We start from the raw sequence: 16,622 nt of genomic DNA, 5'->3' as shown, positions 1-16,622 counted from the left end.
GGGGGAGGGGCGCCGAGCGGGGCTGTTGCCGTCTCACGCTGTAAAATGGAAGGGCATTTACCTCTCCCGCGTTTTCTTGATCCTTTCTCTCTTTAGCGAAAGGGGCGGATGGAGGGAGTTGCTTTCTGTTGGGGGAGGGGGGCTGGTTGGAACTTTGTGGGGATCGCATGGCCTATCGCCACCGGCGTCGATGTAGATGTGAATGTGTTTTGTGTAAAGCACATAAATAATCCTGGCCTTGGAAGGCAGTGGGGGTAAGCTAAGTTTTTTTAAGGGAAGTAAATGGAAAAATCAGCACGATTGAGACGATGCGCGGTGTGTTTAAATCGGTAAGAGCGAATTTGGTGTGCAGCTTTGCAGCATTGTCAGAAAATGCCTTATGTCTTGCAGGGGATTTCTGGGGGAGTCAAGAGTAGTTTCGCTGTGTTTTGGTAGTCTACACAAGAGAAATTTCTTTTCTATCATAGTTGGCCTGTTCGTAAATACATGTACTTGACATGGACATTACTTACCTATTTCTCAAGCAGGTCTTTGTTACTCAGGCTACCCCATGTATTTAATTGGAACTCCCTTTGTTATCGTTGAGCCCTGAACCAGAGGGTCAGATCCCTCTGGTTACACAGAGCTGAAGCCAGTGTAATAGATTTTGACGATAAAGGAATGAATAACACTTGTACAAGCTTCCCGCAAGCTGGGACCGGATGTACCTTTTGCAGACACTAGAAGGATTGAGAACCAGGCCTTTTAGCTATGTACGAATTTTTCTTTACTGTTTCTAGTATTCTGTACTGAAAAAGGGGTGATAGTATTTTTCTTCCATGAACAGGAGATGACAAGCTTCAGCCCCAAATCGATATGAAATGAAACTTTTGACAAAAGCAGTTATTCAGAGCGATTGAACCATGTGAAAAATGTAGCACTGTCCTAAAATGAGAGCTTTCCAAAGCACTGATTTTAGAGGGTTTTGTTAAGAGCTGAAATAAGCTTCCATTTAGCTGCACTAATACACTCAGGAGGGGAAAAATGACTGCATGTTAAGGGTGCAGTTGTCCAGTTTATGTGGCCTCTGAAGGCAAAGCCAAATACCAGGATTTTTGTCATAGTTTCAAAGGCTCTGTATTGTGGTGTTTAAATTAGGTATCAGTTTTTCCAGTTACAAAACAAAGCACTGCAAATTGCGAAGTGTAACACATACTGCTGTGGTAAGGGGTGAGTTTAGCATGTGGCAATGCTACAACACCAACCTGATGCCATAAAGCAGCCAAAGCTGCCTCCAGACAAATTCCTGTCATCCCCCCAATCTCTTGTTAATTCTGTAAGTGTGGTCAGTGATGACAGGGTGTGCTGTAGAAAGCCACTGTCAGTCTGTACAGGTTATAGCAGCCATAGTCAGCTGTTGGGATGGGAAGGAATCCCCCAAGCCCCTTTCTTCTACCTGGTATTGAAAGACTTAGTAAACTTCGTAAGGCTGTTCCTCTAAGGCTCTGATGTAATGGCTGCAGGAAGCACACACTTTACTTGGACCCTGTGCTTCCTGCTGCACTCATCCAGAGTGCACAGCTTGGTCTGCTGAAAAAACTTGAGTTCAGCTGATACAGGGTATGGTTTCACCCAGTTGAGGAAAAAAGGGCAAAAACCCCATAAGGTTCCCTCCCCTACTGCCTTTTATACAGAAATAGATGCCGATTCTTGTAAATCAAAGTTACATATAAACACCAAAAGCCAGTTTTATTTCAGCATAGTTTAGTTTCTGAAGTGCTGTTAGCTTGTAGTGCCAATCTAGGTTGCCTCCATACAGAGTAATGACAACTTAAACTGTTTCAGTCTATAGTTAGATAAAAAGGCTCGAATGCTTTTAAAAGCTTAGTTTGTTACCTTGGAAACTCTGAAAATAGAAAATGCAGCCATGTTATTAATGTTTTCATTTGAAGTGAAGCATTTGAAAAATGCCTTATTGCCTGATATCACTGTTTTGTTTGTTAGTTTCACTTCTGTATTGTGCCTCGAATTTAGTTCTTTAAGATAGATATCCTCCTTCAGAGGGTATTTTGTATGGGAAAGTGGGCAGGGAGGAACTGTATCTGCCTACTTAGAATTAAATACTAAGAATGGAGAGACTCCTGTAGTACTGATGAAGATAGAACTAGAGTCAGTAACTAAGCAGGAAGAAGTGCACAACATAGTAGTTAAGGCAGGTCCAAAGTCCCATCTTTTGTATGTGACTGTTACTGGAGGTCACAGATACCTGGACTAAAATTTTTACAGCCATTTAACCAAAACCTAAGAGAGCTCAAATACTTTGCTTTTGATGCCATATTCTTTGCTGAATGCTTTCAGAGCAGTAGGAATGGTCCTAGTTTCTTTGCAAGAGTTGGCAGTACTTGATAAATCAATTCTGCTTTCTTGCAAATTATAGAACACTTTTGTAAGAATGTAAGTTACTGGCAAGGAATATCTCAGGCTATTCTTACTATTTCTTATATAATCTAATAAATGTCAGAGTGCATTGTGGCATTGCCTCAAAAAGAAGGGGGAGAAGCCCACCCTTGTGCACTCCTGTAGTATCAGCAGCTTTTGACAAGGTGCAGGTGTTGCACTCGGAACAGTTGGTCCTGTTCTGACAATGCTGCTGAGGTGTGTACCACTGAGCATCTTACTGCATGTGCTTTTCTGCAGTGCTTCCTGAATCTGAATAGCTCTTCTCTCCTTGAAATTTCAGGAAGATGTTTGTTGGTGGCCTCAGTTGGGATACAAGCAAAAAAGACTTAAAAGATTACTTCACCAAATTTGGTGAAGTAACTGACTGTACGATAAAGATGGACCCTAACACAGGAAGATCCAGAGGCTTTGGATTTATTCTCTTCAAAGAGCCTGGGAGTGTTGAAAAGGTGAATTTAAGCTTCATATTTTAGATCCTTAACTTCTAGGGAAAACTTTTCAGCTTGAGTTAATCATACCAAACTATCTTTTAGGTTCTGGAACAGAAAGAACACAGACTAGATGGACGACTAATTGATCCCAAGAAGGCCATGGCAATGAAAAAGGATCCAGTGAAGAAAATATTTGTTGGTGGACTAAACCCAGAAGCCACAGAAGAGAAAATCAGGGAATACTTTGGAGAGTTTGGAGAGGTGTGTAATGGTATCTTAGTAAACTCTGAAAGTTGCTGTTTAGTTTATTAATGATATGCAAGTTTCAAAGTAAGTTAACTTCAGATGTATCAAGCCTTCTGTAACATGCAGAAATTTCCCATCTTCAGAGCAGAGGTGGCACTTACTGCACTAGGTGCTTCCATTGCTAGTTAGATACCCTTTAACTCAAAGCATTTTAACTCATGTTAAAATCAGTTTGAAGAGTTGTAAAATGGAAATCTCTGATCTGAAAGCCAGTGTTGGCACAGAAGGGCTTGCAACTTTGGTGTTGCATTATATGCTTAGAAAGAAAACTTAAGTTTTGTTGTACCAGTTTCTGTGCATTTAACTGTTCATCTCTAAAACGTGAGTCTGAAAATAGTATTTCATGTCTTCAGATTGAAGCAATTGAACTGCCAATGGATCCAAAGACCAACAAAAGGAGGGGGTTTGTGTTCATCACTTTCAAGGAAGAGGATCCAGTGAAGAAGGTTTTGGAGAAGAAATTCCATAACGTCAGTGGAAGCAAGGTAGAAACACTGACTTGTAACTCTTTGTCCAAGCATATAACCTGGAAAGGTTTTTGTAGACCTCTTGGGTCAAAGTACCAAATTTACAATAAGGACAGCTTGAAGTTTACCATAGTGGTGTTTTGCTGCAAGTTCAGTCACAGAGGCTCTTTGGCAGTATTTGTGGCTTTAACTGCTGGGTTTAAGGCTTTTTGTATGTAAAGTATCTAATTGCATTCATTAAATATATGTGGAGAAATTGGCTTATGTATCAGTGTAGCATTGTAAGCCATTCCAACAGGTAGATGCCTATTTTCAGCATAGACCACTTGCATAAATGAAAGCCTTGCAGATGCTTAACTCTGTAAGCATCTGGCTGAAACTGGCTCTGTCTGCTGGGGGGCAGCTTCTGCTTTCTTCTCTAAAGCCCCTTCCTGCAGCCCCCCTGCTGCCAAAACCTTGTCCCCTAAATGTAGTACAAGGATCCAGAGAGTGAATGTATGCTTGGGGCAGCTTATGTCTGGTCACCTGGTTATGGGAACTGCTGTAAGTGGTGTGAGGTGCTCTGACCAGCTGACTGCTCATCTGAGGGAATAGCTAATGGAGAGAGGCTCATGTATCAACAAATGAGGAGAGGACTGGAGGCAAATGATGTGTACTGGCTCAAGGTGTCCCTGCTCCCTTGCTCTGAGGCCAGTGCTGACTGTCCACATAACGTCAGAGCCCTATTACACTGGGTCATACTGTCTGACACTGACTTAGACTGCATTTGCTTTAAGACTGGTCTTGATACAGGACAGCACAAATTTTGGCAAACCTAATGCACTGGGAAAGTCACTGGTTAGCAGTGACGTTTGTTTTCAGGAGAGATGAATGCTTACATGCCAAGAGAGCTGAGAAATTTCTGTATTTCATACCTATGACTTATTTTTATGTTATAGCCATAGAGAATAAAAAGCAGATTACCTTAAAGGTCCTGTGGTGAAGAACTCCAAGCCAGACTTGCTCAGGTGCTGTTGTTCCTTTTGCAGCAGCAGTAGCTTTACTCCTGGACTGTGCACAGATCCAGGAACCAGGTGGTTGGCTGACAGCTTGAACTGCAGCCTGGGAACCTGTCTTGGAAATGTCAGTTTTGGTTGGCTTTACCTGTTGGTATTTGATAAATGATGATTTCAGGGGTTGGTAGAGGTATGGTACAGTCCAGCCACATACACAGTGTGCAGGGTGTATACAATGGCTGCTGGGTTCTGGTGCATTTCTCAGAACCTTGTTCATTCAGTGCAGGTCATAGCACTGATAGCAACAGCCTTGTTCTGGAGGTTGTGCCAGGTGAGAGGGCAGCCTTGTGGAGAGGTGGCCTCAGCACCTCTTCCATGGGTAAACTGCTGGTAGGGAATAGGCGAATAAAATGCCCTGAAAGCAGTGGCCTCTTGGAAAGGCTGACAGTGACTTACCTTTGCCCAGTTGACACAATAAATCAGATGCCCCTGGTTATGCAGTAGTGCTGCTCACCTGAGAGGAGCACAGTGTGTACACCTCCTTTGCCTCCAGAGGAGCCTTTGGCTTCTCCAGGTGCTCAGGCTAGGAAATGCTGCTCTGAAACACTTTACATACTCTTCCTGGTTTTTTATTTGCAGTGTGAGATTAAGGTAGCACAGCCAAAAGAAGTGTACCAGCAGCAACAGTTCAGTAGTGGCGGAGGAAGAGGTAGCTATGGAGGAAGAGGCAGAGGTGGAAGAGGCGGTGGTAAGTACCACACACACTACTTTAGTATGGACACATTCTAAATAAGTTGTGTGTACTAAAATGGGATTTTGTGGATGGTTTTCCCTTCTATAGCTCAAAGTCAAAATTGGAATCAAGGTTATGGCAATTACTGGAACCAGGGTTATGGGAATCAAGGATACGGCTATCAGCAAGGTTATGGTGGCTATGGAGGCTATGATTATTCAGGATATGGGTATTATGGATATGGACCAGGCTATGATTACAGTAAGTAAAGAGAACTGTATTGGGTATAAGCAAGCATAACTAATTAGCAGTTTAATGCATTTGTTCTCTTGTTCATAGGTCAAGGCAGTGCAAATTATGGGAAGACACCAAGACGTGGTGGTCATCAGAATAACTACAAGCCATATTGATCAAACTTATTCAGGTATGCAGTGGCATGGTCTCTTTTGGAAAATGACTGCATAGGTTTTGTATACAATGCTGTAGATGGATACTTCAGTTCTGTACCAAATTTAACTTTACAATAAATTTCTATGGCCTGTTAAATGTGCATCTTACTTGGAAGAGCTCCCTGAAAATGTTTTACATGTTTAATACTTACCGATAACTAGTTGTCTAGACAGTGTGGTGTGTAAATTTCAGCATTGCTGAAGATATTAATTAATGATTTTATTAATAGGTTAAACTGAAACTGATTTTGAGGGTCTGCTTAAAGCTGCAGCTCTGCATCTAGGGACTGCCTCTTGGAGTTAACTATGGACTCTGCATTACTCCAGTTGTACAGAATGAGATGCATCTTAGGGAACCAGTGTCACTTTCCACCTTTTTATTTTGTATTGTTTTTGTGTCATACATTTCCTGTAATGGAAGTGTTAATTTTACTGTACTTTTTGGTACCTTTTTGGAATCTAATGTATTGTAAGGTATTTTACATGTGTTCTGATTCACCATGACATGGATATTGAAGCTATCCTAGCTTTTGAAATAAAAAAGGCGTAATCTAGTGTCTTGTGCCATTCTTCAGCTCGTGTTAGTAAAACACCAGTATCCTGTTCCCAGAACTTAGTTCATGGCAGTACCTTGATAGATGAAGAGTTGTGCTTAAACGTTTTTAATCTTAAAACTAGAAGGCTGTGGTGGTAGTTGTGCTCACTTGCAGTTAAGTGGCAGCTAAAACCTGCTGTCACTTCTGCCTGGAGGTTGTGGAGGAGAGCTCAGGTGAGAAGCCCCAGCTGTGGTGGGGCTGTGCTGGTGAGGTGGTGGCTCATGCTCTAGGCAAGCACAGAGGCTCAGAGTAACTGTATCGGTATCTGCATTGGGCTCTGCTAGGAGGAGTCAGAGCTGTAGGTTTTAGGTAGTGCTTGGGAGTCTAGACAGCATTGCAGGAGGGAGCCAAGAGGTATGCAAGAAGCTGGCTGCACTTCCTTCATATTTCACTGTCTTGAGTCTGAGACTTGTCTGCAAGTTGTTAATAGGATGTATATACTTGCCTTGAAAGGCAGGTTGGACAAACATTAAATTACCAATGCAAAGTCTGAATTTTTGCAGCCTTTTTGTATAACAGAAAAGGCTAAAAACTTCCACTGCAGTTGTGGGTGGAAAAAACATCTCTTTCTCTAGAGATAAGTGACCAGCTAGAAATACTCTCCTTTTTTTGACTTCACTGTTAGTTTACTGCTATTTTAAGGCAATAACTGTCATGTGATTTGCCTGTCTTGTTGCAGAATATAAGTAGCAAGCTCTACTGCACAAAGTAAATTTCTAATCTTTGTTGCACTGATCAATTCGATTTTCAGTCTCCTATTAAAGCTAAAATATGACAATTTTTTTTTCCTTGTAACAAGTTTTTTTTGAACAAGTAACACCCAGAAGTGGAATCAAACCAAGTAACTAAGACAAGAAACAAACAAGTTACTAGTGACCTTTTCAGTTTTTTAACAAGGGATGCAGCTATTTCTGCATGGACTATAATCTGCTGCTCCCTGCTGGCTGTCCTTGAAAAGAAAATCTTGCTTGTAAATTTACAAGTCTGTAAGACTCTTCGGTGTTAAGTGGAAATTCTGAGTATTAAAAAAAGTCAAGATTTTACATCTTAAGAGTTGACAACTTTACAGCTGGACTGTGTAACCTGCAGCCCAACTTACTTGCAAATAAAAAAATAGCAGATCACTGAAACAAGTAAGTACAGTATTTAAAAGGATTACTGTCTCAAGATTTAAAATTTAAATACTTTATTACATACTTGCACTGTTTTTTCTGTGAAATAAGGGGTAGCAGAATATTTTTCTAGCAAACACTTGGCCCTCCAGTTGGAAAATTGCATGGTACCAGGACCATTGTGCTGCAGTCCTTCTCGCTAGTAGTGTCCTAGCAAGAGTTTGTCAGCTGGTGTTATTGTGGTGATTTTTGTAAGTAGGTGCTCAGGTAATGCTTCCTTGACAGGTGATGTGGCCTTAGGCAGAAACTGAGGATACTGGTATTTAAATGCAGAGCTGGCTTTTCCCTTTCTTCTTTGCATGAAAAGTTTGTGATACAAAGACCTGCCTGGTGAAAGTAAAGGCTTGTATACAAGGTTGTTGCTTATGGCTGTAGTCTACTCTTAATTTCCTAATCCTACTTGGATATTTTTTGAGGACAGACTGTGTTTGTAAGAAGTGATTTGGGAGCCATAGCCCTCAGCTGTCTGTCCCTCATGAGTTTGATGTTAGGAATTTGGAAGTGAAGTTTTTGACTTAACCTGGTGGCTGAGAGTGTTTGTTGAATATAGTGCTACTTAGGGACCTTGTTCTGACACTGGCTGCTGAAACTGGTCAGAAGAGTGTGGGAAGGACTGGGTGTACTGGCACCTGCAATGGTGTTTGCATAGGCAGCTGAAGACTTAAAAAAATCAGAACACCCATTGGCCCATCTTAATTTGAAAAAGTTGTAACCTGAAAGTGCATACATTTAGAAAATGTATTTTGTAGTGGCTACTAGAAAGATCCTCCTTTATAATCAGTTTTAGATATGGTGTTTTAAATAAAAGCCAATTCCACACTGCCAGAGTTGAGACAAGCTCTTGTAAAATTTATTTCTCCTAAAACTTTTACTAAAAACAAGATAAATGAAAACAAAAAAATCAAATGTGACTTATCTGGTCTAAGACATGCTAGGATGAAGATTAAATGTGCATTATTATAGTAGAGTTCTGTTTCTTAGTAGTAGATATTGATCATTGTTTGAAACCTATGGAAAGAAAATAATGTTACGGTTTTTTTGTAAAAGTATCATTAAAAGAAATCACTGCCTCATTTTCGCTTACATTATATGTAAGTGTCTTACTAGTACTGTACTTAGTAAGAGGCTTTTTGCATTCTTGGTTTCCTGTAGAAAATAAAGGCGTTTTTCTTGCTTAGTTTAGTTTACAGACAAGCACATTAAGTCATTAGGCCTCTAATTTGCACTGGCACTGTTAAGTAATCTTTCTGTTCCTAAGAGTAAGTAGTATAAACAGCTGTATGTCTTTCCATTAACTTGCTAAATAAAATATTAACACCTTTTTCTTGTGGCTGCTATACTAATATTACACTGAACTAAAACACATTTCTCCTTAGCTCAGGGATGTAGCACTGTGAATCTCGTGGTGGTTGAGGCCACCAGTGATTACACTGCTCACAATGATCACATTCGGTGCATTCCTGCCCAGCTGTCCAGAGTTCTACTAAACACGTGGTTATCTTTTAGTCAGAGTAGTCTGAAGAAGTATGAAGTGTACCAAAGGGTGTTGTTATCAAGGTGTTAACTGTAAGTGTACACTGTGCTCATGAGTGTGCAGCAAACTCAGTTGCAGCTATATGTTCTCTTGGCAACCTACTGAGGGACCTCAACAGATGAAGACGTAACAAGGCTTTGAAGACTTAACAGGACCAGTCTTACTCTGATACCCACAAATTTTCAGTCTAGGGATAAACTGATCCTGAAGGATAAGATACCAGTTGTGAACCTGAAATGACACTTATGGGGGAGATGTGCTGAGAAGTGGTTGTGCAGCTGGACCAGCTTCTGGCTGGAGCCTTAAGGCACTGAGCAGCAAGCAGAAAAGCTGTGTGTTTGTGTGGATGTGCAGTCATTTGCATGCTCTAGAGGCAGTCATATCTGGGACATGTTAGCCCTCACAAACAAGTGATGCACACAGTGTTGCTGGGAGTGTCAGAATGGCAAAAGGTAGTTGTGAATGCCAGGTGTACACAAGTATGATCTGTGCTTGGAGATTCCCAGAAATTCCTGCAGACTTTGAGTAAAAGCATCTCTGAGGAAGCTTTAGTCTGACAGTGCTTGCGAAGTTATGTTTAGGAATCTTGGCTTTTAAATAGTACTGGGTGACTATAGGTAAATACCTGCTCAGGTAGAACAAACGGATGTTTTCTCTTGGTTCAGACATTCTTTTTCCATATCTGGAAAGAGAATAAGCAACTTAGTAAAGTCATTGTGACCTTTTGTACACTTAACTTTCTTAATGCTAAGTGTGTAGAAGTTGTATAACAAGCTAAGTGGTAAAAGCACATAGATCATGGTTTTCAGGAACAGGTGTACAGCTTTTACAAGTTCTGCTTGTTCAGATAAGCTGAACACTCAAACCTCTGCCAGAGCAAAGCTATTTTAAAAGGCACATCATGCATCTGTAGAGGAAGTAGTTTTGTTAGACAACTTCAGCACAGAATAATTTAGAGGCAAAGGTTATGTGCTCAGCATCTACAATCTTGGCTCCATTTTAGCACTTCTGAAAAACAGGCTCAGTAGTGCAGCATTGTCTTTGAGGCAGTTCAAAAACCTCTATTTTTGAGGGTTTTGATCATTTTTTACCTGTTAGTATTTTGTCAATTGTCTCCACAACAAATTTTGCATCCTCCATATTGAAGCACATTGGGGGCTTGAATTTCAGCACATTTCTTCCTGGCCCATCTGTACTCAGTAGAATATATTTTTCCTTAAGTCTGGAAAGAGCAATAACAAAGAACTATGTTTACTTCTGCATGTAGTTGAGAAAAACTTCCAAGCACCAGCCTGCAGGCTGTCACACAGTGCCTTTCTACACTGACTGGTTTCTGTCTTGGCCAGTTGGTTGTATTTTAGCAGCTCCTGAGTGGCAAGGGTAGTCTGTAATTGTGTGCTTGCTTCCCTCATTGAGGAACTCCATGATTGTTCCATGTACCTTGTTATTAAATCCTCTGCTTCTGCTGTGGCTGGAGTCCTTTCTGCTTGGTCTTTGATTAAGTCCACTCCAATGAATAAGCCACAACCTCTGTAAAAGAAATAAAAATAGTCAGTCAGTGTCAGAGGAAGGAACTACACATAAACTAAACTGAGGTTTTTTTAAGACAAGACCTTTACTACATGAGAATTACCTGATGTTTTTTGGCTACTGTTAGAAAAGGTTTTGCTGTTCTGAAGAAATGTAAGTAATACAGACTTCTGTCTGCTCACACTAGCAGCACAGGACAGGATCTTAAGCATGTTTTCTATCTAGCTCATCACTTCTGTACCTTGTGCACTTGAAATTCAAGTTCAACAGGAAAGTGAATTCCTTTAGCAGCTAATAAATTGACAGAACAGTACTAGCCCAGAGTGGAAAAGTATGTGGGACTTCTGATAAGATCAAGTTTATTTCACTTCAGTGTACAGGAGGCTGTTTATATTTGCTGAAAATGCAAAATTTAATTTATTTCTCAAAACAAAATCTGTTGGACTGAGTTGTTGGACTGACTGAACCAAACAAAGTAGCTAAAAATGTAAATAAGGCACTGATACCTGACATCACCAATGATGGGATGCTTGATTTGCTGCTCCTTGAGTGTCTTCATCAAGAAGTTGCCTACCTCTGTGGCATGAGCCTGAAGGTGTTCTTTCTCAATCACATCTAACACAGCTAATCCAATGGCACATGAAACAGGGTTTCCACCAAACTGAGCCCAGGATAGGAACACAAAGAGCCATGGAAAGGGAAGAAAGATGGAGTCATGTCACTGAAAGTGTAGCCTCAGTGATACAAGGAGCATATTATCACTTTTATCAGATGGAGTCTATACAGAGAGAGTCACAGCTTAGAAACATAGATAGAAATAGTACAGTAACACAGTTACTTTTTAGGTACTGTGGTAAATATTAATAAAAACACTGCATGATGATCTAATTTTAATCCTTAGACTCTTTTACAGAAGTGGGCAACTGTTTACTTACTGTATTAAAATACTCTACTCCAGTGGCTGAAAATGCTTCTGCAATTTCTTTTGTTGTTGCTACACAAGCAAGCGGGTGCCCATTTCCTATTGGTTTCCCCATAGTGACAATATCGGGTATAAAATCTTCTCCCTGAAGCTGGAATGCCCAGAAGTGCTTGCCAACTCTGCCAAAGCCAACTTGAATTTCATCAGCAATAAATACACCTCCTGCCTTGTGCACATGCCTGTAACATAACAGATTTGATTGTCTCTTAAAAGGAAAGAGAACATAGCATTTACCATTTAAGAACATGCAGAAAGTGTTACTTTGCAAACTCTGAGGAAACAAGTGTGTACAGGCCTATATTCTATACCATGTGTTTATAGGCAGGTCTTTGCCATACACAAAGTTCACATTCTAACATGAAGGCTTGGGTAATTTCCTGCCTGTCAAGCTCTATGCTACAGCAGGCAGAGAAATTATCTATTTACTAAATATGTTAAGTTTAAAAAGTTAAGATAATGAATGACCACTTACTCTGCAACCTTCTGAAAATAGCCTGCTGGGGGAATGATTTGACCACCCACACTTGGTAGAGATTCAGCAAAAAATGCAGCAATCTGAAACACAGCATATGATGTTTGAATACAACACAGAAAGTTGTGCAGCAAGCTCTTTGTCCTTAGATGGTTTTTGCATTATTAATGTGATCTTTTCTTTTTGACAAGTCCATACCATGTAGCTTAGTAACTCTGAATTGCACTGACAGGCACATTCATTTCTAAGACAAGACAAACAGTTAAGGAAATAACATTTTACCTTTCTGCCTCTCTTATGTGCATGCTCAATAATATTTTTTACTTCATCAGCATAGGCTGTTACTGAATCTTCATGGTCTTCTCTATAAAGTCCTCTATATGTGTCTGGAACAGGAGCCTACACAAAGGAACAGTATCCTATATTCAATATATCATAAAAACAATTCAGTTGACAAGTAATTGATAGGTATAGGCTGAAGTACATACCACATGGACCCATTCCTTTTGTCCTTCTAGATTTCTGAATTTATATGGGCTTATGTCAATCAAAGATGTCAGATGTCCATGGTAAGCACTTAAAAAACAATTGGCAGAACTAAATAGTAATTTTCTCAGTATCAAGAGTTCTTCAGTATTAGCATTCCAAATAGTAAAGAGTAGCCAACTGCTATCACTTGGTAGGAAATTCAGTAACTTAAGCTGAGAACAACTCTACAATTTCTTTTCTGTCAATAAGCTTAGTACTATTTGGATTTTTTTGCTGTATCTGAATATAAGGGATGCAGAGGGACAGGACTTGTCACTGGTTTGCCTGCACCAGTGACTGGAATCACAGCAGGGAACACCTGAGCAGTATCACAAGATTGCAGAACAACTGGAAGGGCCTATTTCTGAATATCCTCCAACAGTGGAGTTTCCAGTGACTGTAGGCATCCTATTCTAGTATTTGACCCCCCATCATGGCAAAAGATCTTTTTTTCTATGTCTCATCAAAATTGCTCAGGTTTGAACTTAGATCTGAGGTCTTTTTTCCTGTCACCATGCATCTTCACACCTGGCTCCCATCCTTTTTGCTCCTTCCCATGAGATAGTTGTAGTTGCAGTGAGATCTGCCTGGCTGTCTCTTGCAGCTGAACAAACCTAGTATCTCTCACTGCTGTGGCTCCCTTCCCATTGTGGCAGGCCACTGCTGGCCTCCTTCCAGTGTGTCAACAGCTGTCATGTGCTGGAGAGCCCAACCACAGCTCTCAGGGCTGGGCTGGCAAATACTGAACAGAAGGAAAAATTACTTCCCTCAGCTTCCTGGTTACAGTCTTTCTACTACAGGAGGATTTCAGAAATGCTCTATGGGCCAAAACAGAGCCTTGTACCCCAAATTGCCAATGTACTCACTGGTCTAAAACGATAACATCCTCATGTTTTGTGTACTGCCGTGCCAATCTCAGGGCAAGGTCGTTGGCTTCAGATCTACAATGGAAAAATTCAGTAATTGCTTCATTGTGGATGTCCTCAGTTTTGAAATCTAACCTCCTTTGCACTGTTCTGCAGAGATCAGACAACTCAATGCATGTTATGCACAAATTCCTTAGTAATCAGCACTCACTAGGAAGGACTGTTCACCAGAACAGAATCCATCTTAAAAAGCCAGAGTACAGGAACTACTGCAGAAACAATCTGGCTTTTTTTTTCTTCCAGATGAAGCTTGCTTAGGAATATGCCCCGCCCCCAGCAGAAGCAATGCATTGGTACATTTGAGAATAATTCCCAAGTCAGAAGACAAATCAGACAACTAATACAGTAAATATTGACATTACTGTTTAGTAGTCTAAGGTCTTACAAATAGAATAAAACCCTTAAATAAAGCACTCATTTAGTTCCCAGGTAGAGAGCTTGCAGAACCAAACCCATGTTTTTGTCATCATTAGACATCTACACCAGACTGAAACTGGCTGTTGATAAGCAAGTGTGTACTTGTCTGTGTATATCGAGTAAAGCCCCCGTATCAATTCTAATGCACCCAACTTACCCAGAATTCAAAAAATAGAAGGTGCATAATTTCTCAGGTAGTGTTTTTGAAAGTCTTTCTGCATAATCAACCAAGTTGTCATGAAGGTAACGAGAATTTGTATTTAACAATTGATTCTGTTCATGGGCTGCCTTTACTATATCAGGGTGACAGTGCCCAACTGCAAGAGAATGTGGAGAATGGTTTGAGAGTTCTTTATATTACCCATGGTGTTCAGTCACATGCCAGCTTAACACTTTTATTTCTCTAATAGTACAGAGATATTATCAGTAGGGCCTTAATAGTGGTACACCTTGTAAAAACATTTTTTTGCTCCTCAGAAACTTTGAAGTTGCCTCCTACTGTATTTAAAGGTTTGTAGTTAGTACTGGAAATTGATATGCTAAAATAAATAGTGTCTGATTTGATGCTTGGATTTAGGCAGTTACATAGTTCAGGAGTTTGGGAAGGTGCATGTAAGCTTTACTATCAAAGAATTACTAGCCCTGGTAAGGGGTTAGGTTAGAGAGATTTCAAATCCTGTAAGAAAGCAGCAATTACTTAATCATACACAATTAAGGCACCACCACTGAGCAGTGGTAACAGTAACTTTTACAAAAACAACAAAATGTCATTTGTTAGTTTTACAGTGAGGTGCTTTACTTGAGTTTCTGTGGAAAAAAATCTGTATGTTTTAGACACATTTCTTGGAAGACAGGACAGGAAGCAAGTCTGGAAAGCACATTCACACACACACACAAATTCAAACAAACTGTAATTCCCCAAACTACAGGCTCAAGAAACTTTCCTTCCACTTTTCCAATTAAACACCCCTCCCCCAGCACAGTGCAACTGTAGTAAAAGTACTGATTGTTCTTTGTTCTGCTTAGAAAAACACAGCATCAAATACCATTCAATACCATGACTTCGGCTTACCATGAGCGACATTGTTTATACAGTCAAGGTACTGTCTCCCATTCTCATCATACATATACTGGCCTTTTGCCTTCACAATCTTCAGTGGATCATTAGAAAAAAACAGCTTGCAAGAAGAGCTATGACAAGCATCAGAAAGCAAAATAAATCTTAATGAGTTTAGTTCATTCCACTGGTAAAAGACATTTCTCCTGTTTGCTGGCACAGTCATCCTGCTTTTGGCCCCTAAATCAAAGGCCTTGTACTCAAATTTTCTTAGATTTACAGGGGAAACAACACACTCCAAACCTAAAAATCCTACTCTAGGATCTAGCCACAGCAGTAGGACTTGCCTCTATAGTTTCATCCCATCTTAACTGCAGTTCCTTACTGTCTGTGCTATCTGCCCTTTTTGTTCTTTGTGTCTCTTACCTTGTGCTGTGTTCTTTTTATTGTTCCTGTTACGTTCTTGCTATTCCTGCCAAGGTCCTGATTTTCCAGATAGTTTGATGCAGGTGATTGTTTACGGCTTCACTAGCTAAAACGCTGAGTGATTTTATAAGGTTGGGTTTATTTAAGTGCATTTGTTTTGTTTCACATTTTAAATGAATTACCAAACAAGTAAAATGGTAACGCACCTGCCTGAGTTGGAGTTGCAGAGATTTGATTCTGAAGGGCAATGCCAAACTTCCATACTTCATTTAGTAAAAGATAGCATATACGTAAATAATTTGACTATAAATACAAAGCCATTGTCAAATGGATGACAAAGGACAATGGTGAAGTGAGAAAGTGCTTCATTATCACTCCCCAACAGGAATCTTGATGCTTTCTGTTTGAGCTGGCAAAACTGTTGGGGGTTTTTGTTGGCCTCTCCTAACTGTTCAAAAGATGCTAAGAAAGTGCTTGCAGAGGCTGGGTCTTTGTTACCAGTGGCAGGGCAAATCAGTTAGAAAAAGATTTAATACCCAGAGTAGTATTTTTCAGGTGTATTTAACTGGCATAATTCTAGTTTCAGCGTTTAGTTTCAGCTCAACTTTTCTATTTTTAAAACACATAAAAGTAGCCTTGGATTTGAATATATATTATATGAAAATATTCCCACAGTTAAAAAGAGTTGTGCTGCCATTCTTGGTGATGGTCTACAGAATGAAGGCGCTTTTTAGGTTGGTTGAAACACCACCGGTAATGGGAAGTTTGGAACTGAGTCTTGTCCCTCATTCTGTCAGAGAGGGCAGACGTTTGTTGTTAATTCCATCACGGTTTTGGGGTAATTAGTTTTCTGAAAGACGGGCTATAACAGTAGGTGAGCCAGAACCTCGCCTTGCCCAGCACGGCCTCCAGCCCCAGCCGTGCCTCTGCTGGGCTCACAGAAAACGCTTTCTAAGCAGTTTAAACGCTAAACAGGCGCGCTCAGTATCATACGGGTTTTATAGTGCAGTTTCGTAATCCCCCTCCTTAAGAAAGCTAATTGCTGTTAATTACAGCAGTGCACCTGGCTGTGCGGGCGCAGCGCTCCGGCGCTGTCCCGGTTTCAGCCCGGGCGCGATGGCGCTGCCGCCGGGCGGGGGCTGCGGGCTCGGCCCCGCTCCCG

General features: G+C 40.6%; 2 protein-coding genes across 7 annotated transcripts in view; one reads left to right on the top strand and one right to left on the bottom strand.

Moving 5' to 3' along the window:
* Positions 1–2,694: 2,694 nt before the first annotated feature.
* Positions 2,695–16,622, top strand: part of HNRNPAB (heterogeneous nuclear ribonucleoprotein A/B) — a 25,442-nt gene continuing 11,514 nt past the window's right edge. The window contains exons 1-7 of one of the 4 annotated variants that reach the window (XM_017732943.1): positions 2,695–2,888; positions 2,973–3,131; positions 3,530–3,661; positions 5,278–5,386; positions 5,480–5,632; positions 5,711–5,795; positions 6,051–6,375. In XM_017732943.1, the coding sequence (XP_017588432.1) occupies positions 2,724–2,888; positions 2,973–3,131; positions 3,530–3,661; positions 5,278–5,386; positions 5,480–5,632; positions 5,711–5,781 (789 nt within the window). In that variant the 5' untranslated portion in view covers positions 2,695–2,723 and the 3' untranslated portion in view covers positions 5,782–5,795; positions 6,051–6,375. Of the gene's footprint in view, positions 2,889–2,972; positions 3,132–3,529; positions 3,662–5,277; positions 5,387–5,479; positions 5,633–5,710; positions 5,796–6,050; positions 6,376–16,622 lie in introns of those variants that run through there. The other 3 variants (XM_008632618.2, XM_008632622.2, XM_008632620.2) reach the window with 3 other exon arrangements.
* The window catches only part of PHYKPL (5-phosphohydroxy-L-lysine phospho-lyase), a 14,948-nt gene continuing 6,736 nt past the window's right edge, over positions 8,411–16,622 (bottom strand). For 2 of the 3 annotated variants that reach the window (XM_017732941.1, XM_017732942.1), the window contains exons 4-15: positions 15,050–15,168; positions 14,135–14,294; positions 13,501–13,575; positions 12,595–12,682; positions 12,389–12,505; positions 12,107–12,189; positions 11,588–11,813; positions 11,159–11,313; positions 10,563–10,652; positions 10,214–10,344; positions 9,748–9,804; positions 8,411–8,596 (exon numbers count right to left, since the gene is read on the bottom strand). In XM_017732941.1, the coding sequence (XP_017588430.1) occupies positions 9,752–9,804; positions 10,214–10,344; positions 10,563–10,652; positions 11,159–11,313; positions 11,588–11,813; positions 12,107–12,189; positions 12,389–12,505; positions 12,595–12,682; positions 13,501–13,575; positions 14,135–14,294; positions 15,050–15,168 (1,297 nt within the window). In that variant the 3' untranslated portion in view covers positions 8,411–8,596; positions 9,748–9,751. Of the gene's footprint in view, positions 8,597–9,747; positions 9,805–10,213; positions 10,345–10,562; positions 10,653–11,158; positions 11,314–11,587; positions 11,814–12,106; positions 12,190–12,388; positions 12,506–12,594; positions 12,683–13,500; positions 13,576–14,134; positions 14,295–15,049; positions 16,540–16,622 lie in introns of those variants that run through there. The other variant, XM_008632623.2, reaches the window with a different exon arrangement.

Source organism: Corvus brachyrhynchos, unplaced genomic scaffold (genome assembly GCF_000691975.1).
Source record: "Corvus brachyrhynchos isolate BGI_N302 unplaced genomic scaffold, ASM69197v1 scaffold54, whole genome shotgun sequence".
Taxonomy (NCBI): Eukaryota; Metazoa; Chordata; class Aves; order Passeriformes; family Corvidae; genus Corvus; species Corvus brachyrhynchos.
The sequence above is the reverse complement of the archived record's forward strand: the minus strand, read 5'-3'. Positions and strand labels throughout refer to the sequence as shown.